Source organism: Neophocaena asiaeorientalis, unplaced genomic scaffold, assembly GCF_003031525.2.
Source record: "Neophocaena asiaeorientalis asiaeorientalis breed wild unplaced genomic scaffold, Neophocaena_asiaeorientalis_V1.1 scaffold449, whole genome shotgun sequence".
Lineage (NCBI taxonomy): Eukaryota > Metazoa > Chordata > Mammalia > Artiodactyla > Phocoenidae > Neophocaena > Neophocaena asiaeorientalis.
Genome location: NW_020175027.1, coordinates 2,158,599 through 2,182,835, shown reverse-complemented (window position 1 = coordinate 2,182,835; position 24,237 = coordinate 2,158,599). Strand labels below are relative to the sequence as shown.

Below are 24,237 nucleotides of genomic sequence, written 5' to 3'. Positions count from 1 at the left end.
GTCACGCACAGGGCAGAGGTATAGGTGAACATCTCCCTGCTATGGCAGTGATGCTACCTGGTTAATAGGGAGGGGGTGAACATGTGATTCACAAGCCAATCACTTCCTCTTAGAATGGAGTTGGCTTGCCCGTGACCCAGGAAGTCAGGGCAGCTGCTGAGTGAGAGGACAGGATAGCTCAGGACCAAAGGGGATGACCTCGGCCCATACTTGAGAAAAGAAGGATACTGTGATGTGGGTGCCAAGGTGAACTGGGTCAAGCAGGATTTGGAAGCAGTGCTGGAATGGACAGGATCAGGGTTACAATATCCAAAGAAACTGAGAACCAGGTTAATTTCCAAATGAGCCAGATTATGGATTTGTAAAAGCAGAAGACCATGTTGGTGATCAGTGCCAGAGACTGATGGGTCAGGTGGGAGACCAGTGACCTACTGAGAGAGACTGTAGCTAGGTGGGGAGAAAGTGAGCCTGGGCCCTGGCCAAAGATCCTGCAGATCCACCCTTTCTGACCCAGTCTAGGGAGCTGGTTCTTTGGAGGTGCCAGAGCCCAGGGGAGGGGACCGGTGGTTTGTAGATTTCCACACACTCACTTGAGCAGGCCGAGGATGAAGGCGTTGAAGCGCATGGTATGACTGGTGAGCTCTGGGAATTGGCTGACTTTGTTGTACAGGCCGTGCAAAACCTTGGTGGATGGGCCTGGGAGGAAGCCAGAGTTGGAGGTCACGTGCCCAATCCTGGAACCCTAAAATTCAGCCTGGGGTCCCTATCTTGCCAGCCAGCACTTACCTAGCTGTGTGGAAGCCTCAACCACACTCCACGGGGTGTTTTTCCGTTGCCCGATGATGACATCCAGCACAAAGGCCTTGAGCCCGTCCTCCAACACCGCCCGGACCGCAGGGCACAAGTACTTCAGAACCAGGTGGCCTACATTGGGGCTCACAGAACTATTCCCCAGCTTTGCCTGTGGATGCAGTAGGGAAGTACAGGGAATCATCTGGAGCCTGACCTTGGTCCTCTCTGACTCTCTTAGTCCTTACGGTGCTTCTCTTGCGATCCCCATCTCTAAGTACCCAACTCTGAGTTCTAGAGGCAAGAGAGCAAGGGCAGGTGGTAGCAGAGAATAGGTGAGGGTCAGCAGGGTAGAGCTCAGCTCTCCACAGTTTCTTGCTTACCTTTACCCCAGGATCCCGGCTTGTGCCAAAATGGGCCACAATGAGGTCTACAGCCGTGTTAATAGCTTTCACCAGCCCTGCAAGTGAGAATTTGATGTGATGGGTCCCTAATCAAGTCCCTGGGCAACTCAGCTGGCACTGAGCCCTCAGTGGGAAGAGGGAAGGGCTTCCACACACACACACACACACACACACACACACACACACACACTCACTCACTCTCTCTGTCCCTGCACATACAGCAGGCCCTGGCCTCTTCCTGTTTTTGCCCGGTTCTCAAGCCCCTCCTGTTTTCACCTCCCTGCCCAGACCCACCTCAATGATTCCATTGTCAAGACACTCAACATCCTCACTTCCTTGCCCTCTTGAGACCTAGATCACTCTAACCATCTGTCCTCTCCACTCTGAGAAACCAGGCTATTGGCTGTTGTTGGAGAAAGTCCAGTGCTACTCACACCAGTGCCTGGGAGAGGCACTTCTTTGATGTGTGCCTTGTAGCACTCTTTGCTATGCTCTCAAGTTGCCTTGCCAAATCTTGACCCCTCTCTCAAGCCCTTGGCTCTACTTCACACAGAGAACAGAGGCCACTGGTGATGAATTCAACTTCCCTGTCCATCCAAAAGACAGAACTACATTACAACTATCTTCCTTCCCACCTGTCCTCTCTTAATCCCTTTCCAACTTGGAGGAAGGTGGCTATTCCCCTTCTTGCCTAAGGTTCCTCCCTCTCCCTAAACTCTGAGTCCCCCACTCTGCCTCTGCGAGGGACTTTAGCTTCATCTTTCTCCCTTTCACAGGCTGCTTCTCTAAGGCCCGCAGTTATGCTCAATCCTCTCCCCATCATCTCACTTAAACAGGTCTGCTAGATAGACTGGTTCCTTGTCAGTCCTTACCTTATTAGATGTTACCATCATGTTTACCCAAACCGCTAGAGCTTGTAGCACTTGAGCTCCCCGAGTATAGCACATGGGAGTCTCCCTCACTATACTTAGCTCCCTGAGGGAGGAAACTAAAACCTGATTCTTAAGCATCTGATAAAGGATCCTTGCTCACTTGCAAATACTCACGATCCACAGTACAAAGACTTCTGCCTCTTGCCCCAGTACCTGTGCTCTCTAATTCCCTCCCAGCACTTGGAGTTCTAAAACAGGGAAATATTCCGAAGGGCTAGATAGTAGGGCAACAGGCACAAATAGGTAGTGATAGCAGATTTCCCATCCGGAGCTAGGAGTAATATTCACCTTTTTTCTGAAGAAGGTCAATGGAAACGGCCTCTGAGTTGCCATCTGGGGACAGACAGAACTCAGCTGGAGGCTTCTCAGTCAAGGAAAAGGGGTCTTGGAAGTCAGGGCAGGTCAGTGGTAATGGCTTCACTACTTGACCTGAAAAGAAGAGAAAAAATCAATCCCAAGCAATTCTCTTTCTGAGTTGCACCTCAGTTCAGTGCCTCATACCCTCTGAGCCATGTGATTTTTGGGACTGACCCCTTCTCTAGCCCCTCCCAGCTATGGCAGAGCCTGCCCTGGGTTTACTGGGGATCTGGCCCACACACCATTCAGCCGGCAGTTCAGATGGCCAGCAGCACTGAGGGAGCCAGGGAACTCAAAGATGGGGTTCCTTCGGGCCAGTCGACCATCGTGTGGCCTTCGGTCTAGGCTCCCTGACAAACCAGGTGGCCCTAGAGGGTTCTTCCTCCTGTATTCCCTCCACTTGAGTGCTTGAGGGGATAGATGGTTGGCTGAAAGCAGAACAGATTAGCAAAAGAGACAGGAAATAGTTAGAAGACAGCATTTCATACCCACCCAGTGGGCCCATATAAAACATGAGGGTTGGGAATGTTAGCCACAGATGCAAACACTGTAACCTCTGACCCCAAGCTGGAGTATAAGAAACCATTCAGTGGGGAGGTAGCTTGCTTGGGGTGGGGTGGGGGGCAGGCACTGAACCTCATACCATTATTGGGCCTGGAAGCCATGCTGCCCTCACCACCTCCCCGGGCCAGGCTCTCTGCCCGGCTGAGGCTAGATCTCCAGGAGCCCAGAGGAGGCAAGCTTCCTGTTCCATGGAGTCGGTACTCAGCCAAGGTCAGTATCTTCTGATGCTCCTTTTGTGGCTGCTGGGAGGTGGCAGGCCGGACGGCAGGAGGACAGGAGCGGCCCCATGGAGGTGGGCTTTCTGTGGCTGTGGTCTGCTCTGGGGGAGGGGAGCACGAAGTGGAGGCAGAAGAGTCAGTGCTGGGCCCAAAGGGGCCGGCACTCCGGATGGGGGAGTAGCTGCCCAGGGGTGACGGCCGTGAGGTTTGTGGCTCAGGCCCAGCTTTCCTGGCACCTCCGCTGCTGGCTGCCTGAGACTCCCCTGAAGGAGCGTGCGCTGGGACCTGAGCAGTGGGGGCAGCCAGGGGGGCACGCTGCGGTGCACGGGTGCAGCCCGAGAGGCTGTAGAGCTGGGAGAGGCTGTGGAGCGCCCGGGACTTGGCCAGCTGCTTGGGGAAGTGGTGCTGGAACACGAAGGGCTGGATGGGCAGCGTGGTTGGCCTCTGCTCCTTGCTGTAGCGAAGGACTGGTCGGCTCTCAGCACCACCCCCTGCGGCAACAGGGATGGAGAAGGAATCAGATGAACACTGAACTCACGTGAGGGGAAGACAAGAAGCAGGAGATGATGCTCCCTGGGGAAAGGGGATGAGAGGGGTAGGACCTGGGCTGAAGGAATTGAATGGGGTAGGGGTAATTCAAGTTTGTGGAATGTGCTCCTCCCGTCTTTTGTAAAACTTTTCCTAGTGTTTTTATGACATTGACCTGTCTTGTACCTCTTGACTGTTCAGCCCTTCTTCATTTTCTTGACTTCAAAGATGGGCATATCTTAAGGCTCAATTCTTATATTTCACTCTACACTTTCTTCCCTGCCTTGTTCACGTTCAGACAGTCGTACAGGCAACTCCTGAACCCATGGCTTTAGCCCCAACCTTCTTCTTGATCTCTAGATCATTCTGCTTTAGGGTTCTGCTTTCATTTAAAATTTGCCATTTTAAAACACCTCATTCATTCTCCTGATGATTTCCATTTCTGCCAATGGCAGAACCATCATTTTCTCTGTTTCTAAGGCCTAAAGACTTGGAGTTAGTAATATATTTTCAGGGTCAAGATGTTAATTTACTTCAAGCTTTCGCCCATCATCCCCTGTCTCCACTAGAGCCGACACATTTCATTTTTGAGCAAATCTAACCACAATAAAATATTTCTTTACTTGCAGCTAGAATCAGCCCCCCTGTCACCCTATCCACCCTACTCCCACTCTTTCATGATCCTGGTATTGGAGCCCCAGAGTCCACATCTGCTCCCTCTACATAGAGGTGTGTTCCCCAGGAGTGGTCCTCTCCTGTTCTTTCAGCCAATCTTCTAGTCAGTGTCCCTCAAAACACGGGACTCACTCACACAACAGGACACCGCACAGAGGGAAAGTCTTTGCGTATGGGCTGTGCAGCTAATGAAACACGGCACACACTGTAAACATGTAAAAGAACACAAGGTGGCGCTATAAGCATCCATACCACCTGAAACCCTGGGTGTGGTTCATTGGCACCCCTGGCTCCACAGTTCTGAGCAAGGAATTAGTATCCATACTTGAAAGATCTGGGTATTGGAAATTTAGAGAGTAAGTCATTCGCCCAAGGTCACACAACTAGAAAGCTGCAGAGCTAGAATTCTGCCTAAGTCAGAGTTTGACTTCGGGGCTAATGTTCTCTTTACCACATTGCACTACACATGAAATGATATCAGGCTGGATTTTCCTATTCCTCATCTTTCCCCATTTATTTACTTCAGCGAGTCTTAAGGGGATGGTGAACACACCCCGTAAAGGAGATGTTTCAGAACCACTCTCAGTGGACATTTTCAGACTATACCCTCCTGCTATTCCCAGTCAGTGATCAGAGAACAACCCTTGTCATTCTCCCTGGCTCACTATGCTCCAGCAATACCTTCTTCTGTCCTTCAACATGCCAAGTTCATTAACATCTCGGGGCCTTTTGTTCTCGCTGAAATTGTCTCATCATTCAGGCATCAGCTCAAGCATCACTTCATTAAGCCCTTCTCTGACCACCCCACTCCCTCTGGCAAGTCATGCTCTCATCACCCTGTTTTATTTTCTTTTTAGCCATTTTTCACTATCAGAAATTATCTTATTTGTTTATTGTCCATTACTCCTTATAAGGGCTCCAGAAAAGCAGGGATTTTTAAATTGTTTACTGCTGTATCCCCAGTGCCTAGAACAGACCCTGGTGCATGGTGGGTACTGAATAAAGATTCGTTAAATGAATGAAGCCTCACTGTCACCCTCGGTTCACTATAGGCTCACTGCATCCAAATCTTCTCACATATACCAGCTTTAGGAAGTATTTTATTTCCTGTGGCGCTACTGCCCACAGAACAAAGTCTAATCTTCTCAGTCAGGTGTCCACACCTGCCACAAATTAGGTGCTCTCCCCTCAAACGTCCACACCTGCCATGCTCATTGACACCACTCTTCCCCCCCATTCCCATCTTTAAGCACACTGCTTTTCCTACTGGGAATGTCTTCATCCTCTCCACTTACTTAAATACCAAATTTCAAGACTGAGCTGACGCTGGCTATCAGAGTAGGCCCTCCCAATCCCAGCTTTACTGTACATGCTATGTAGAGTATGTCTGAATTAGACTATCTACTCCTACTCTTTTAAAAATCCTCCCTGCTAAGTTCTCAGGCAGTAAGATCAGGGAAGGGGGAGTGGTGTCTACTGTGGGGAGTGGGTATCAGTTCTACCCTCAGGGAATACAGGGAATAAGTTTTCTCATTTTCTATGTGACAGCCCTTGAGAAAATTGGAGATAGAGACCACATTCACCCAAGTCTGTTCTTCTGTGGGCGACACAGCCCCAGCCCCTCCGTTCCCTCTTAAAATGGAGTGTCCAGAACTTCCAGGAGGGCTCTAAGTGGTTCACAAGGGTGAGGGGGACTATCAACTCCTCCCTTCTCGAGTCTCTAAATGAATCCAACCATTTTAACTTTTTGGAAGCCCTTCCAAACTGCTGACTCATTCCTGAGTTTGCAATCAATTAAATATCCCAAATCAACTCAAGTACAGCTTACATTATCAAAGTTCATATTGGTCCCTGAAAGAACAAAACGTTCTTTCCCGACTTGGTAAAACCCTTTTGAATCTTGATTCTGCTGCTCAGAATCTCAAAGAGATCTCACTTCTTTTGTCATCATTTTTTGATATAAAAAAAAAAGTCGTACAGAATCAAGAAAAAAGCCCTGTGGTAAGTCACTGGAGACTTATGGAACAAAACAGCATCTCAATATGAAAATTCTTACCTGATAGCAAAAACACTTTTAAGGCCTCTCCTCCCATCTCTGACCAGGGCTGCTCTTGCCCTCAGACTGCAAGCCCTGTGCCTAGATATCACCCACCAGACACTGCAATCTCAGAAGAGCGTGGGTTCCAAAGCACTCTGACCAATCCCTGCTGTTTCTGACCCCCCTCTTCCCTAGAGACCCTCCTGCATCCCTTCCCCAAGGGCACCTCCTCTGTGTATGTTTAGGAGTGTGAAGTCTTCTGATAGACTGTGATCTCCCTAACAGCAGAGATAACACCATTTATGATTTTTTTTAACCCTTTTCCTTTGAGAAGCCAACAGACCAACCTAAGGCTACAGACAGCCAATTCCCCTTTATCGACCTTTCCCCTGCTTTATCTCCCCTTTCCTTCCAAACCTTCTGAGATCTGGCTTCTACGCTGGCCACTCCCAAATGCTGCTCTTGGGATTCTTCAGCCTTAATCCTAGTGATTTCTTTTCAGAGCTCATTTGTTGAACTAACTCTTTTTGAAACGTTCTCCTCCTTTGGCTCCTGTGACTTCACCCTCTCCTGGTTTTCCCTCTATTTTCTTGGCTAATTTTTCTCAGCCTCCTTTGAGGGTTGCTCTGCTCAACCTTAAATCACTGTATCCCCAGGGCTCCGTCCATCATTCCCTTTATAACTCTACACATTCTCCCTGGATGTTCTCATCCACTCATAGCTTCAACTACTATTTTTATTCCAATGACTCTCTGATCACAGGGGTCTCCTGACCTCCAGGGAGACACCCTTTCTAATCTACCTTCCACCCAAACAATCAGAAATCTTTCTAAAATGCAAATCAAAACATGCCACTATGCTGTAACAAACCAAAAAATGCCACTTCCCTGATTAAAATCCTTTAATGGTTCCAACCACATTCCACTATGGCTATATTAAATTATCTGCAGTTTCTGGAAAGCATCAAGATATTCTGTGCCTTTGTGATTTTGTATAGACTACTGTATGAGCCTAGAATGTTCTTTTTATGAGTCTCCACAAAGCCTATTCCTAATCATTTTTCTAGACTGTGCTTAAATGTAAACCGTATTAGCACTCCTCTGACATTTTGGTCTGTTTAGCTATCCCTCTCATAGACTAGTACCACACACCGCCATCTCTACATTTTAATTTTGTACCACACACTGCCATCTCTACATTTTAATTTTGTTTCCTTTTCTGTTTCCACCCTTCATCAGAATTCCTTAAGGACAGAGATTGTTCCTCTCATCTATCACCAGCACCCACTTAACACAGAGCTTTTAAAAAATAATTACTTAAGTGTAATAAAGTAAATAGGGAGAGAGCTGGCCTGGGAGGCTTAAAGGTTAAGTGTCAGGTCTCAGGTTCTTTGAAGAGTGGCAACAATCACTGATCAAAGAATGAACGTACTGATACCCAGGGTGGTTTGCCCGTTGGACATTTCCCTTAAACACTGCCAATTCCTTAATGTCCAAAATGGAACTCATGCCTTATTCCTTTTCCAGTAAATCTACTTCTGTGTTTACAGTCCCTAACCATGTATCAACATATTTCCAGTCATCCGGGCTTAGAATCACAATCTTTTGAGTACTTCCTTTCCCGATACATCAATCTTAAGTTGTGCTAATTTTATCTCCTTGGTGTATTTTTTATTCTCCATCCTCCTTCCCCCTATTACAACCATAGGACATGCTCTGGACTGGAAAGATGATTGATCTAGGCTGAGGAACCTCTAATGGTATGCGTGGGGTGGTGGGCAGGGCCCTACTACTGAGGAGGCCATGCACACACCCTGGTATACTCCAGCCTTTAGGTTCCTTACCGTCAGCTCTAGCTCTTGCATCCCTCTGGGTATGGCTGCTGGCTGGGCTCCCTGGGAGAGCAGGCCCTGGATCCATCAGCTGGGCCAGGGGGCCTTGCCCAGCAGCTCTGAGGCCAGCAGGTGGCATCTCACTGGACTGGAGGCCCTGACAGACCTGGGTGGACCAGGGCTCTGGGCCAACTAGGTCCAGGCCTGGCCCCAAGGGCATGGGTGGTAGGCTATGGCTACAGTAAGTGCCCTCATCTAGTGGGCCCACCCTATCTCGCTGGGCTTCCTGAATGGGTGAGAACTCCTGGGAGGAGTCCCCAGCGCTCACTCGCAGTGGGGGGGAGCCAGAGCCTGCAGCTTTCTTCCGGCCCTTGGCGAGTTCAGCAAAGGAGGTGACACGCCGAGGTGGGGAACTAGGCTCAGTCAGGGCTGCAGGGCCCTCACTTAGGCGTACTGGGCAACTCAACATGCGTTCCAGTGAGCCCAGGCGGATAGGAGGGCTGCGCTCTAGGCCGCGGTCGTAGCTTCGAGAGCGCTGACGCCCAGTGCTGAGGTTGGGGGGTGAAGTATTAGTGTACACCTGCCCCTCGATCACAGTGGGGCCCACGGGCGCAGGTGCTTCCACTTCGGAGCCCACTGCTTCTTGTTCCTCTGGCTGGACTTCTGGCTTCTGGAACAGGTAATACTCAGAGGGCTGGCTAGGGCCAGGGTCTGGGCCAGGGCCTGGCGCAGGACTTATCTTGGTGTGTTCCTCTGAGCAGCTGGTGATGGAAGAGCCAGCTGGGCTTGGGGATGATTGGGAGGACAGGTCACAGGTGACAAGTTTATAGTAATTCTGTGTGGCCACAACAAGACGGGCCTGGCTCTGGAAGCAGGCTGTGAGGTCAGCCACAGCTGGGCAGGGCTCACAGTGCGAGCGGTAGGAGTTGCAGTTGGCATCAAGCTCAGGAGACGAGGCATGAGGACAACCATAGCCACCTTCCCTCCCTCCACTGTCAGGGTGGTGGGACTCACAAGACATCTTAGACTCTGCTGGGGAGGGCTGCAGGTCCAGGTAGAAGGCGCTGGGGTCTGAGTGGCTGCAGAAGGAAGAGTCGCTGCAAGATTGCGGGGCAGAGTTGAGATTGGCGTGGGAGTTGCCGTGCATCTTGTTGTAGAGGGTGCTGAAGGTGACCAGCACTCCGTCTGAGCTGTTGCAGGAGGAGTCGCTCACACAGCCCATGGACTGGTCAGCCGCCTCGGACTGACTGGATGTGCTACTGCAGCGGCAGTGCTGGGGGCCTGAGCCTGAGCATCTGGGGTTCCTTGGGGATTCATCTGAACTGAGCTTCCACTCCTGGTCAAAGGAAAAGCCAGAGGTATCACTGGCTCCACCCCCGCTGCCACTCCCACCAGGGCCCCCGTACTCATCCAGCTCCATGGTCTCTGCTTCCGGCTCTGGCCGGCAGCTGTGGCTACTGCTGCACTGCTGGGCATCCAAGGTGGTCACTGGCTCCTGTTCCTGCCCCTCCACCACTCCAGCCCGACTATGTGTTGCCTCCCATGGCCTGCCCACTCTGGGGCCAGGTGGTGGCAGCTGGAAAGAGGAGGGATGGAAGGTGGGCTGGCCAGCCCCGTGCAGGTGGAAGGACTGCTGGGTGGCACTATCACCAATGCTGTCATCATACAGGTCACCAAGTCCTGGCTCAGCAATACCCTCTTGCAGCAAAAAGGGATTGTGTCGTTTAGGGGCCCCGGGGCCTCTTCCATCCCGACCTCTGTTCTTGGTGCTGTCTGCAGATCGCGCAGATCCCCCGGGAGCAGAATGCAGACTGTTGTATAGCAGGGAGTCGGCTTGTCCCAGGTCTTGATCAGGCTGGGTGATGCCCAGCTCAGGTGGGCAGAAGGGATTGGGTCTTGTGCTCCCGCTACCTGCACTTGCCCCTCCGCAGCATTGCCTGTCTGGGACTTGACAGTGTACCAGGGGGATGTGGTGGACGATGAGGGTCTCTCCAGTCAGCTTTGGGGGACTATCCATTCTGGAAAGTTCGAACAAGGGCATCAACAGCACCAGACACTGCCCCCGGAGCCCAGTGGGGCAGAACACATTTCATCAGGAGAGCTTGGTACCTGGAGAGAGAGGGAAAGAAAGGGAACCTAATGTCACCTTCCCGAAGTCAGGGACATGCCCTTACCCATATCATTTTCAGATGGAGAAGAGCCCAAGAGGAAAAAAGATTCAGAGTCAAGATGCAGCTGGATAATACAGCCCGTCAGGGCACATTTTCTGCATTGCACTGGTCCAGCTCTTGAGTTCCCCTTCATTTTAAGTTCGTCATGCATCCACTTGCAACAAAATGCCACATCTGAAGGTCTGGGGAATCTCAGGGACAGCATTTTCTCCTTCTCTTTCTTAGCAGTAAATAACGACTAGTCCTGAGTACAAAAAATGTATGAATAATGACATAACTAAGAAAAAACCGTCTAAGATGCCTGAAAGGGTACTAGGCACTGAGGAGATACAGAGATGTCTTAGACACAGCTACAGCACGTTTACAGATGAGGGGGGAAATCACAAATAACGTATCACGTATGCATAGCAATAAGCTATAATTTTGCAAGAAAAATAAATTTTAATGTATTATATCATTTGACGCCTATGTCATCTTGGACACCTTTTCTCCTCCTCTGAGCCCCAGAATACCTCTGTCCCTCTCTGACGGCTGTGGGCTAAAGATCCTCACTCTCTCCACTACTGTACTGGAGCTTCTTGAATAGAGACCGAGTTAGGCATCAGACTACTAGTATGGCTGATGCCAGCCTCTTCCTTCTCAAGGTGGGTAGAGGTCTGTTTTTATCTTTTTTGTATCATTCTAGCACAACATCAGATAAGGCTTGGCAAACATGAGGCATAATATATCCTTTTTTAAAAAAATTAATTAATTTATTTTTGGCTGCATTGGGTCTTCGCTGCTGCGCACGAGCTTTCTCTAGTTGCAGCGAGCGGGGGCTACTCTTCCTTGCGGTGCGCGGGCTTCTCATTGCGGTGGCTTCTCTTGTTGAGGAGCAGGGGCTCTAGGCGCACAGGTTTCAGTAGTTGTGGCACGCAGGCTCAGTAGTTGTAGCTCGCGGGTTCTAGAGTGCAGGGTGAGTAGTTGCGGCACATGGGCTTAGTTGCTCCGCAGCATGTGGGATCTTCCCGGACCAGGGCTTGAACCCACATTCCCTGCATTGGCAGGCGGATTCTCAACCACTGCGCCACCAGGGAAGTCCCCAGGCAAAAAAATATTCTTAATATTTATCTAGCTCAGGGTACAGATCTGAAGTGCCCAGATTCTGCCCAGTTTTAGCCAAAACTTTAACTATGAGGGTCCCCTAAAAAGTCTTCTCTTCCCAGTTTTACTTCTGATAGGTTAAGGTCAAGTTCTCTACACAGAGCCCATTCTAAGCTTCTCTGGTCTCTTGGCTGGACCATGGCAGAATGGCCTCCTCAAGTTCTAGTCTGCTGTGCTACCAAGTTCAGGTCCCAAAAGACTTCACTTGCTCAGACTTCTCCTACCTAATTTCTCCTAATTCATTCATTTCTCTTCTTTTCCTTATCATTCCTGTCATTTTCCTTACCTACCATGAGTCTAAACCCCTCACTGCCTATAAGTTCTGCATCATTTAGTTGAACCCATATACCACCAATTTTTAAAAGTGTAACTCATTTAGATCACAGGATCAGAGCTCTTCACGTGGAGTACAGTAAAGGGCCAGGCAAGTCACACATGCTCAAGGACATGAACAGGCAACACACAAAAGAAAAAATTCAAGTGTCTAATAAATACATGTGCAAGGGACACTATTAAATATATTCTTTTGTGTTAAGTTAAATTACATTAAAATTAAAAAGCAAGTATTTACCTTCTTTCTTCCTCCTTTCCTTTCTGAGAGGAAGGCTCCTCTGTTGGACTTCCCAAGCCTTTGTGTGTTGATTGAGGTAAGGAGTAGATATGCAGAAAGGCAGAAATCAGAGAGGCTAAACTGAGCCACAAGGCTAAGAGTTACAGAAGAAAACACGGGAGTAAATGCATTATCTTAGATTAAGATTAAGATGGGATGCTTTCTTAGATAAGATACCAAAAACACAAGTGATAACAGAGAAAACCTTTGTGCCTCAAGGGAGACCATCAAGAAAGTGAAAAGACAACTCACAGAATGAGAGAAAATATTTGCAAATTGTGTATCTGATAAGAGTCTTCTGATTAGAACATACAAGGAACTCTTACAACTCAACAATAAAAAGTATATAACCCAATTAAAAACTGGGCAAAGAACTTGAATAGACATTTCTCCAAAGAAGACATACAAATGATTAATAAGCACATGAAAAGATATTCAACATCATTAGTCATTAGAGAAATAAAAACCACAATGAGATACCACTTCATTCCCACTAAGATAAAAGGCAATAACAAATGCTGGTGGATGGATGTGGAGAAAGTGCAACCCTCAAACAGTGCTGGAGCCATTGTAAAATGGTGCAGTCACTTTGGAAAAACAGTCTCGCAGTTCCTCAAAATGTTAAACATAGAGTTACCATATGACTTAGAAATTCTACTCCTAGGTATAGACCCAAGAGAAATGAAGACATATGTTCACACAAAAGCTTGTATACAAATACAGCAGCATTATTCACAGTAGCCAGAAAAGTGGGAAGAATTCAAATGCTCATCAACTGATGAACAGATAAACATAATATGGTATACATAATGGAATATTATTTAGCGATAAAAGGAATGAAGTACTGACACATGCTACATACAGCATGACGGAATCTCGAAAAGGTAAGTGAAAGAAGCCAGTCATAAAAGGCTTCTTTGTATGATGTTATATGATTCCATTTACATGAAATGTCCAGAATAGGCAAATACACAGAAACAAAAAGTAGAATAGTGGTTGCCAGGGACTGAGGGACTGGAAGATGGGGAGTGACTACTAATGGGGATGGAGGTTCTTTTCGGGGGTGATGAAAATGTTCTGAAATCAGACAGCGGTGATGGTTACACAAGTCTGTGAATAAAATAAAAACTCCAGAGTTTTATGGAATGTGAATTATGTCTCAGTTTTATAAAAGAGTGGATTTTATGGTATGTGAATTATACCTTAACAAAGCTGTTAAGATATAATTTTTAAGTAGGAAAAAAGATTAAGGTTTATGGGAAGAGGGAAGGGAACCAATGTTTAGCAGTGGAGGGGAGTGGGTATTTGCAGAGACAAGATGAGAAAAAGAAAAGAGAGGAGCAGCTGCCTTAAAGTATGGGATTTTGTAGAGAGGGATAAAGATAATTTTTAGGAAGTTTTGCTATGAGGTACGTGAGATAATTTCCCCTTCACTCCTTCCCATCTCTTCTCTTCCTTTGCCAAGAAAACTTTGAACTCAAATATATATGCCACAAGGATAACAGAAAGTTGGGAACACACTAAAATTCCAACAATAATCAGTTTTAAAATTACAGAACAGGGACTTCCCTGGTGGCACAGTGGTTAAGAATCCGCCTGCCAATGCAGGGGACATGGTTCGAGCCCTGGTCCGGGAAGATCCCACATGCCGCGGAGCAACTAAGCCCATGTGCCATAACTACTGAGCTTGTGCTCTAAAGCCCACAAGCCACAACCGCTGGGCCTGGGTGCCACAACTACTGAAGCCTGTGCGCCTAGAGCCTGTGCTCTGCAACAAGAGAAGCCACTGCAATGAGAAGCCCTGAGAAGCCCACGCACCGCAACGAAGAGTAGCCCCTGCTCACCACAACTAGAGAAAGCCCACGAGCAGCAATGAAGACCCAACGCAGCCAAAAAAACCCACCAAAAACGTACAGAACAGAGTATCATTAAAACAATGTTGGTTAATTTGATTATTATTGACTTGAGAAACTATTCACAAACTATTAAGTGAAAATAGCAGATTACAAACAGAATTTACAGTATGACACCATTGTTGTAAATAAATATCTCTCTATATCTGTCAGTCCATTCAGGCTGCTATAACAAAATACCTCAGACTGGGTGGCTTTATAAACAGCAGAAATGTATTTCTTACAGTTCTGGAGGCTGGGAAGTCCGAGATTAGGATGAAGGTTCCAGCATGGCTGAGTTCTGGTGAAAGCCCACTTTCTGGTTCATAGTTAGCACCTTCTACCTGTGTCTTCACATAGTGTAACGGACAAGGGATCTTTCTGTTTTATAAAAGCGCTAATCTCATTCAGGAGGGCTCTGCTCTCAAGACCTAATCACTTCCCAAAGGCCCTACCTCTTACTACCATTACCTTTGGGACTTAGAATTCAACACATGGATGGCAGGGAGGGGACACACAGACATTCAAACCATAGCAATATACATGAAAGAAAACTTGAAAGCATAAACAGTACCAAAATCCAAGGGTGCTCAGGTCCCTTACATAAAATGTCGTAGTATTTGCATATAACCTACACACATCCTCCCGTTTACTTTAAATCATCTTCAGATTACTTGTAATACCTGATACAATGTAAATGCTATGTAAATAGTTGTCAGAGCATGGCAAATTCAAGTTTAGCTTTTTGGAACTTTCTGGAACTTTTTTTCCTGAATATTTTTAATCCTTGGTTGGTTGAATCTATGCATGCACAACCCGCAGATATGGAGGGCTGACTTTACAACAAAATGTTAACAGTGATTATTGCTGTTGAGTGATTTTCGATTAATTTTATTCTTTTTGTTTCATCTAACTTTCTAATAAATATCTGTTATGTACATATATATATATATATTTATTATTTATTTATTTATTTATTTTTGGCTGTGTTGGGTCTTTGTTGCTGTGTGCGGGCTTTCTCTAGTTGCGATGAGTGGGGGCTACTCTTCGTTGCGGTGCGTGGCTTCTCATTGCGGTGGCTTCTCTTGTTGTGGAGCACAGGCTCTAGGTGCATGGGCTCCAGTAGCTGTGGCTCATGGGTTCTAGAGCACAGACTCAGTAGTTGTAGCACACGGGCTTAGGTGCTCCACGGCATGTGGGATCTTCCCGGACCAGGGCTCAAACCCGTGTCCTCTGCATTGGCAGGCGGATTCCTAACCCCTGCGCCACCAGGGAAGCCCCTATGTACATAATTTAAACAGTTTTTTTTCTTTAAGTGCTACAGATACTGTGGGTTTGGGGCTTGGGAAGGGGGCTTCCCCTTACGTATAGTACTATGCTTCCCCAGGGTCCAGGCCACAATCTGAGGCCTGGACTAAATGGAACATAAAGAACTTTCTTGCACACATGGAAGTAATTTTAGGAGTACCTATGGGCTACAGCCATCACTTGATCTTCAATGAATACCCCTCCACCCCCTTTTATAGCACGATTTTCAAAAGGCATTCACAAGTAATACGCGCATAAGAGTTTCTGATTTTGACCCACAAAACCACTGACTGGGTCATATACACATTCAAATGGAGAAACGGAGCAACCCATAGAGTCTGGAAAGCTGACTTTCTGAATCAGGGATAAAGCACAAATGAATGTGGAGGGTGATGGAGTACCTTTGGCTGGAGGGCGCTGAAGGTTTATTATGTTACGTTTACGTATCTGTCCCCAGACTAGAGTGCAGTTCCTTGAGGAACAGGGTAGGGACTGTATCTAGGGATAGAGTCAACCCTGTGTCCCTAGAACCCACGCATTGTGCTTGGAACATGGTAGGCACAGTAGGTTAGTTATCGACTCCTGTTCTACCCATTTTAAAACCTGACTTGTCTTTTTATTGTTGAGTTGTAGGAGTTTTAAAATTTATTCTGGATACAAGCCCTTTGTCAGATGTATGTCTTGAGAATATTTTCTCAAGTGGCCTTTTCTCAAATGTGGCTTGCCCATTTGTTTTCTTAATGGTGTTTTTTAATTAATAGAAGTTTTTAATTTTATGAAGTCCCATTTATCTGTTTTTTTTTCTTTATGGTTAAATCTTTCTGTATGCTAAGAAAGCTTTGCCTGTCCCAAGATCATAAAGAAATTTTCCTCTTTTATTCCCTAAATGCTGTATAGCTTTAGCTTTTATATTTAGGTTGTGTTGAATCCTATTTTAAGTGTAAAGCTCTTTCACTGGTTGATTCCATTTTACTTTATATTTTTGTGTCTCAGAGAAAGTCTTATTCCTTCCTGATCTGCCAGCAGTTTCTCCACAGACAACTCCAGTTCAGCCAACTAAGGTAAAGTTCTACAGACACCTCATTAGACTTTGTACTCATGCCTTTTGCCCCGACACATTCACATATTTTACAAAGCACTTCTTTATGTATGTCATCTCATTGATCCTCACAACAATGCACCAGAATAGGCAGAGCCACCTCTTTGTTTAAAAAAATAAGGAAATCAACACCTAGAAAAAACAAATGACTTGCCCAAGATCTCTCAATGGATAAATGACAGAATTAAGTCAAGAGTCAGGAATCCTAATGTTTGACCTTTTTTCTTGATCAGTTAGTAATGTAATGAGAGTATACGGTACACGTGACTTGATTTCAAACACCACAGAACACATTTACTGAGAGCATATCTATTAGACTTCTCCCCCGGGAGAGACATGTTCTATAACAAGACAAGTTTAATATTGTGGCCCATGAGCGCTAATAAAGGTGAAGAGTAAACAGTGAGATGGAAGAGCTCATTCCAGATGCTTTTTGTACCCTGATTAAATGGAGAGACATGGGAGATGACGATGGGGAAGGAATAGAGAACCCAGAATAGGAAGAAAGTGGAAGAAAGTGCTCAGCTCTGCCTACCAGGTGGACAAAGAAGTGGTGGGCTTAGTCAGCATAAAGTTACGAGGTCTAGATCTCTAGAATCAGGGAAAGCTCTCCACGAGAGCCCTCTTCCTGGCCCTCATCACAAATGGGTGTCTCCTGGCCTATTATAATAATACTATTTATTAGTGATCATTTACTGAGAACTTACATGTAAGGTGTTTTACATATATCATCTCTAATTTCACTATAATCACTTAAAGTAGACATAATCATCCCCATTTTACAGATGAGAAAACTGAAGCTTAGCAAGTGTGAGAAGTTAGCCCATAATTATACAGCTGAGATGGACGCAAACCCAGGTCTGCCCAATTCTTAATTCTTTCCACTACAACTGCCTCTCAGAGAAAAGATCAGGGCCACACCCTCTTCCTAAAGCCCCTGCATTTACTCTGCTACCAAAGCAGATGCTTCCTACCTTTCCTGGATAGGCTCACACTCTAGTTTCCATTTACACAGTTTATACTTACCCACTTTACTATTCTCTGAACCCACAGTCCCTTTCATATTACTGCCCCATGCTCTAATAAACACTCTTCAATCCCACCTCCTGCCCCACTTCCCAGCTCACATCTCCCTGCCCCATTCACAGTCCTCAACGCCCCTTTCCCCTGCTCTGCAGGTCACATTCCTAGGTGCTTCCTGGGAACTAACACCTCCCACAACTTCCCAATGTATTATCCGACCACATTTTGCACAACATGGAACTACTGACTCCTATTAGCATATGTTTTTGAATCCTCCACCAAGGTGATCAATGGAGATGGGAATTTAAAGAACTCTTCCTATCTGCTCAGCAACAGGGTAACTCTGGGCAGGAAGATGTTCTAAACTTCAGAAGAAAGGTTTCCCTTGTCTTTGGTCTTCAGCATCTTTCTGCCAGTCATAGAATCCCTTCCCTCTTTTTTTAGCCTCCTGAAGGAGGACGGGGAAGATGGTGATACTTGGCTGTTACTCTCTAGCAATCTGACCTTGACCTGAGGTCTGATGGGGAGCCTCAGTAGCACTGATAACCCTTTTCCTGTCTGGGTTCTCTCTTGGACAGGATTGGAGGGAAGAGAGCAGGAGGGTGGATTTGGGAGTATCAACTTATGCTCAGGTCTCTTCCTGTTAGGAATCTAAGCCTGTATAAGAAGACCAATTATAATAGGTCAGGTGCCCTAGGCACTACTTATCCCCACCAACCAATAATGTGGAGCCTCTTGGTCAACATTCTTTCTTATTCCATCCTTATCTGTAGCCTCTTGGCTCCCACAGCTCCAGAAGATATGGTATGTGTGTCTAGTGCATGTACATATGTGCATGGAGGTAAAGGATGGACTCAATGCTTCCCAGTACCTCCTGTGTGGATCCCTGCATGTCTCCATCATAAACTTACAGTAGCTGTAGGGGTATCTCCTCCCTATTAAGCCTTTGTTTCTAGATCCGACCCCCTCTACGCTGACCCGCACTATAACAGCCTCATTAGAGATGCTCAGAAAGGAGGAAGGGGGTTTTCTGCTTCTTGACAAAATAGCAATAGCCCAAGCCTGTTTTTCCCCATCTCTGCACCACAGCCCAAATGTATGCATGGATGAGCTTGTCTAATGTTTGTGCTCATGCTCGGTCTCTCTCTCTCTCTCTCTCTCTCTCCCTCTTTCGGGAAGACAAAGCCAACCCTCAAAACCAGGGCCCAAATGTGCTGATCAGTTATTCTAGCATCTCTGCCCTGCCCCTCCCCCCAGCTCCGCTGAGCCATACCTCTGTAAGGAGCCTTAGCTGTATCTGGAGGCTTCTGTTCCTTTTGCACTCCGACCAAGCTCTATCTTGACAGTTCAAGCTGAGGCACTGTTCCACAGGACCACACAGGGGGAACTGGGCTGATTTCCTAAGATCTGATTTCTGCTAATACAATGGCATCGTTGCTAATGCAGGGAGGCTGCGCAATCCCAGCCCCAGTATCCTTGCCGCTGCTGCTGCCTCTGGTGCTGCGGTGACGTTGCTGCTAAGGGAAGGGGGAAGGGAAAGGAATAGGCATGCCCACAGTACAGCCGCTCAGCCTTCCTCCCTGCCAGTCCCTGTGGGCCCTTTAGCCTGGGGAAGGGGGAAGGTAGAGAAAGGAGTCAGCCACAGAGGGCAGTCAGTGCTGGAAGATGAGAACTCTCAAAGCGGCAAAGAAAAATAGCGAGAGAGCTGGGCCTCGCTCCTCTCTCATCCCTAGGAGTCTCAGGGAAAAGGTCTGGGAGGAGGCTTAGAGCTTCCTTCCTTCCTTAGGCCCCTCCTTTTAGATCTCAGCCAGAAACCTCTCCCTCCTCTTTTCACCCACTCTGAATGACTCCTTGTTTTCCAGCGTTTTCCCTTCACTAGGATTCTAGACTAGCCTCAGGGTGGAGCAGCCAGCCTGGGAGGGGGTTCCTGAAGCCCTGCAGGGAGGCTGTGGGGACCAGTCATCATTCCACCAGCAGTAACACCAAGTTCCTAGACTTGGCAATAGGCTTTCTAGGGAGTGCCTCTTCAGAGAAACGGGGTCTGTCTCAGAAATAAAGAGAGACTGGGCCATAGAGGCTTCTATATACAGGGTGGTAGTGAGCCTTAGGATCAAATTGGCTACAGGCCCCCTTCCTACCACAGGGTCCACTTCAGTTCCCTGGATCTTCAGCGGGTCTGCTGGTGGGGCTGTAGCAGAACCTTCCGCCCTCTCACCTACATCAGTTTTTGGTCAGTACTGAGTGGGGTCCAGCTGGGCCTGTGGGAAGGCAGAGTCCCTTTAGCCAGGCCAGGGGGCAGAAAGCCTACTTTCCTAGGGAAAGGAAGGCTAAGGAAAAGGAGTGGTCTTCCCCAGCCCAGAGAAAATTCTCAGTTCTGTCTGAAGAACTACAGAGCCCTCCACCCCTTCCCCTGCTCCACCCCCGTCAGGTTCTGGGCCAGTTCTGTGGGAATCAGTAGACAGTGGAGAAGCCAGAGGCAGAGCCAGCTGTACAGTATGTAGCAGCACGTCTCTGTCCAGTTCATGCCACTGCCGCCTGCTGCCATCCTTGAACACAGAGATGGTGGTGTCAAGATGGTCTTGGCCCTCAAGCACTAGCCCTGAATAGAGCTCCTTCCAGTACTGACTACCATCTGGACGCTACAGGCAAGCCCTTGGATTTCAGGTCCCTAAAAAGAAGGCTTAGGTCTACTGGCCAGGACCACATCAGCTACCACTCAGGATCCAGAAGATACGTCGTTTCTTTCCCCTTATTGTTGCTTCTATTCCCTATGAGACTCAAATGCTCAGTGACAGCATCCTAAGATGAACTGAGTTGTAGAAGAACAAAAGTTGCTGAAGGCCCAAAAACCTATCTCCAACCTTGAAATAAATGTTTGAGGGGCCATGCCTTCTTGATTCTACAAAGCAGGAAACAATGAGGAAGGGAAGGAGAGAGGAAGGCAGCTGTTCATAAAACTAGCCATGAACGATCCCCTCAAGGACAGTGAAAGGTGTCACTGTACTTCCCTCTCCCCTAGCTGGGCTGTAGGCTGGGGCAAAGTCAATCTCCATGACCAGTGCTTAGAATTCCAGTAAGAGCTCTGGGCCCAGGGTCTTTGTCCCTGAAATTTCTGTGAGACTAAGCCATGCATTGTACTAGAGAGCTACTACTTAGGAAGTGTTTCCAGCTGCCTACAGAAGGTGGCAGCTATCATACTTTCAGTGCTTAACTTACTTCACTATATCACAGGCCACATCTTCACCTACTGTCCACCAACTGTGGCCAAAGATCTATAGGGCTTTGATGAGAAGATCAAATTTTTTTCTGGCTAGAAACAAAATATAAAAACCATCACAGTATAAACCACAATTGCCTCCTAACTAGTCTTCTCACCTGCAATTTACCTTCTATCTAGTACTGCCAGATTCATCTTCCTGAAGCCCCATCTTTATTCAACATGTCACTCTTGCCCCTTTTAATGGTTTCCCATTACCCAGAGAATCAAGTTCAAACCCATTTTGGCTTTCAAGGTCCTCCATCTTGGCTGTCTACTCCCTCTCTACCCAACCTTACTTCCCATCCCCGGTCATGTAGTCCTTCAAACCTGTTTCATAAGCTCTTTCCACTCTTTGTTCAGATTCTCCTGCCTGTTACACTTGGCTAAACCTATGAGGAATTATCTAAAACCTGCAAGGCCCAGATCAACTCCTCCATCAAGTCTTCACTGATCACCTTGGAGCCAGAAATGATCTCTGTCTTCTGAACTGTGGCTGGAGGTTGTTGATTTTACAGACAAGAAAAAAATCCCACAAAAGCCAGGGGATCAATACGGGATTGCCAATATCTTATATCGCCAAGTAAGATCATTAAACAACAACAACAAAAAACACCCTACATCAACTATCACCATCATTTCATTAAAAAAGCACACTGTCATTATTTTTCTTATTTCATTGTATACTGACGGAAGCTTCATCAGAAACTAACATCAGTTCATGAGAGGTGTTTTTTAAAAATTTATTTTATTTATTTATTTTTGGCTGTGTTGGGTCTTCGTTTCTGTGCGAGGGCTTTCTCTAGTTGCGGTGAGCAGGGGCCACTCTTCATCGCGATGCGCGGGCCTCTCACTGTCGCGGCCTCTCTTGTTGCAGAGCACAAGCTCCAGACATGCAGGCTCAGTAGTTGTGGCTCACGGGCCTAGTTGCTCCGCGGCATGTGGGATCTTCCCAGACCAGGGCTCGAACACGTGTCCCCTGCATTGGCAGGCAGATTCTCAACCACTGCGCCACCAGGGAAGCCCCATGAGAGGTTCTGATTAAGTATATCATTTGTCACTTGACATGGTTATGTTCTTTTTTGCATATCTGCCTTAATGGCTCTTCTAGACTGCAAAGTCCAAGTTACAGTCATCTCTGTATCCCCGGTACCCAGAGCTTAAGACAGTATCATTTTTATTTTGTGCTTCCTATAATACTAGCACAGTGTTTGGCTTATAGAAGGTGGTTAGTCGAAGTCTTGTTGAACAAGAGCAATAAAAAAGAGTGAGAGAGTAAATGAAAGTAAGTGGTGGGCAGATCTGACTCAAAAGGCTGACAGAGAAGCCCCCTGCTGTTCATGAGAAAAAAAAAAAAAAGGTCTGTTAAAAGAAAGCTTAGCAAAAAAAGGAATAATCCTTCATAACCTTGAGTTAGGTAATGCATTCTTAGACAAGATACCACAAATACAAGTGACAAAAGAAAAAAATAGGTAAGTTGGGGCTTCCCTGGTGGCACAGTGGTTAAGAATCCGCCTGCCAATGCAGCGGACATGGGTTCAATCCCAGGTCCAGGAAGATCCCACATGCCGTGGAGCTACTAAGCCCGTGTGCCACAACTACTGAGCCTGTGCTCTACAGCCCAGGAGCCACAACTACTGAGCCCACGTGCCACAACTACTGAAGCCTACGCACCTAGAGCCTGTGCTCCACAGCAAGAGAAGCCACCACAATGAGAAGCCCGCGCACTGCAACAAAGAGTAGCCCCCGCTCGCTGCAACCAGAGAAAGCCCACACGCAGCAATGAAGACCCAACGCAGCCAAAAATAAAAACTAAAGTAAAAATAAAATAATAAAATAAATAAATTTATTAAAAAAAATAGGTAAGTTGGATTTCATAAAACTTTTGTGCTTTAAAGAACACAATCAAGACAGTGAAAAGACAACCCACAGAATGGGAGAAAACATTTGCAAATCATATATCTGATAAGGGACTTCTATCCAGAACACATAAAGGACTTTTACAGCTCAGCAATAAAAAGACACATAACCCAATTTAAAAATGGGCAAAGGACCTGAATAGACATTTCTCTAAAGAAGACATACAAATGGTCAATAAGCACATGAAAAGATGCTCAACATCATTAGTTATTAGGGAAGTGCAAATCAAAACTTAAATGAGATACTACTCCCTACTAGAATGGCTAAATAAAAAAGAGAGACAATAACAAGTGTTGATGACAATGTGGAGAAATTAGAACCCTCATATATTGCTGGGAGGATTGTAAGATGGTTCAGGCACTTTAGAAAATAGTCTGGTAGTTCCTCAAAATGTAAAACACAGAGTTACCGTATGACCCAGAAATTCTACTCCTAGATATCTACCCCAAAGAAATGAAAACATATCTTACACAAAAGCTTACATATGAATGTTCATAGCAGCATTATTTATAATAGCCAAAAAGTGGGAATAACTCAATATCCATTAACAGACGAATGGATAGATAAAATGTGGTATATTCATAAAACGAATATTATTCGGTAATAAAAAGAAACACGCTACAATATGGATGAACCTTGAAAACATTATGCTAAGTGAAAGATGCTGAACACAAAAGGCCACATATTGTTTGACTGTATTTATATGAAATGCCCAGACTAGGCAAATCTATGGAGACAAAAAGTAGATTAGTGGGACTTCCCTGGTGGTGCAGTGGTTAAGAATCTGCCTGCCAATGCAGGGGACATGGGTTCGAACCCTGGTCCGGGAAGATCCCACATGCCGCAGAGCAACTAAGCCTGTGCGCCACAACTGCTGAGCCTGCGTTCTAGAACCCGCAAGCCACAACTACTGAGCCCATGTGACACAAGTACTGAAGCCCACGTGCCTAGAGCCTGTGCTCCGCAACAAGAGAAGCCACCGCAATGACAAGCCCGTGCACCACAACGAAGAGCAGCCCCTGCACGCCGCAACTAGAGAAAGCCCAGGCACAGCAATGAAGACCCAACGCAGCCAAAATAAATAAATAAATTAATTAATTAATTAAAAAAAAAAAGTAGGTTAGTGGCTGCCAGGGACTTGGGGGAAGGGAAAATGGGGAGGGATTGTTACTGGGTTTGGGATTTCTCTTAGGGATGATGCAAATGTTCTAAAATTAGATTACGGTGATGGTTGCACAGCTCTGTTAATATACTAGTAACAATTGAATAGTATACTTAAAAAAAATTTTTATTGGATTATAATTGCTTTACAATGTTGTATTAGTTTCTACTGTACAGCAAAGTGAATCAGCTATACATATACATATATCCCCTCTTTTTTGAATAGTATACTTTAAATGATGAAACAGATATCAATTATATCTCAATAAAGCTGTTAAAAGAAAAAAAGAAGCTGCAGCAGTGAATGGTGTTGCTCAG

General features: G+C 46.5%; 1 protein-coding gene across 1 annotated transcript in view; it reads right to left on the bottom strand.

Annotated features, from left to right (window-relative positions):
* Positions 1–24,237, bottom strand: part of RUSC2 (RUN and SH3 domain containing 2) — a 60,093-nt gene that overhangs the window by 2,639 nt on the left and 33,217 nt on the right. The window contains exons 2-8 of the mRNA XM_024763038.1: positions 8,349–10,445; positions 3,126–3,755; positions 2,725–2,910; positions 2,414–2,554; positions 1,173–1,249; positions 787–961; positions 591–696 (exon numbers count right to left, since the gene is read on the bottom strand). Coding sequence (XP_024618806.1) covers positions 591–696; positions 787–961; positions 1,173–1,249; positions 2,414–2,554; positions 2,725–2,910; positions 3,126–3,755; positions 8,349–10,377 — 3,344 coding nt within the window. The 5' untranslated portion in view covers positions 10,378–10,445. The remainder of the gene's footprint in view (positions 1–590; positions 697–786; positions 962–1,172; positions 1,250–2,413; positions 2,555–2,724; positions 2,911–3,125; positions 3,756–8,348; positions 10,446–24,237) is intronic.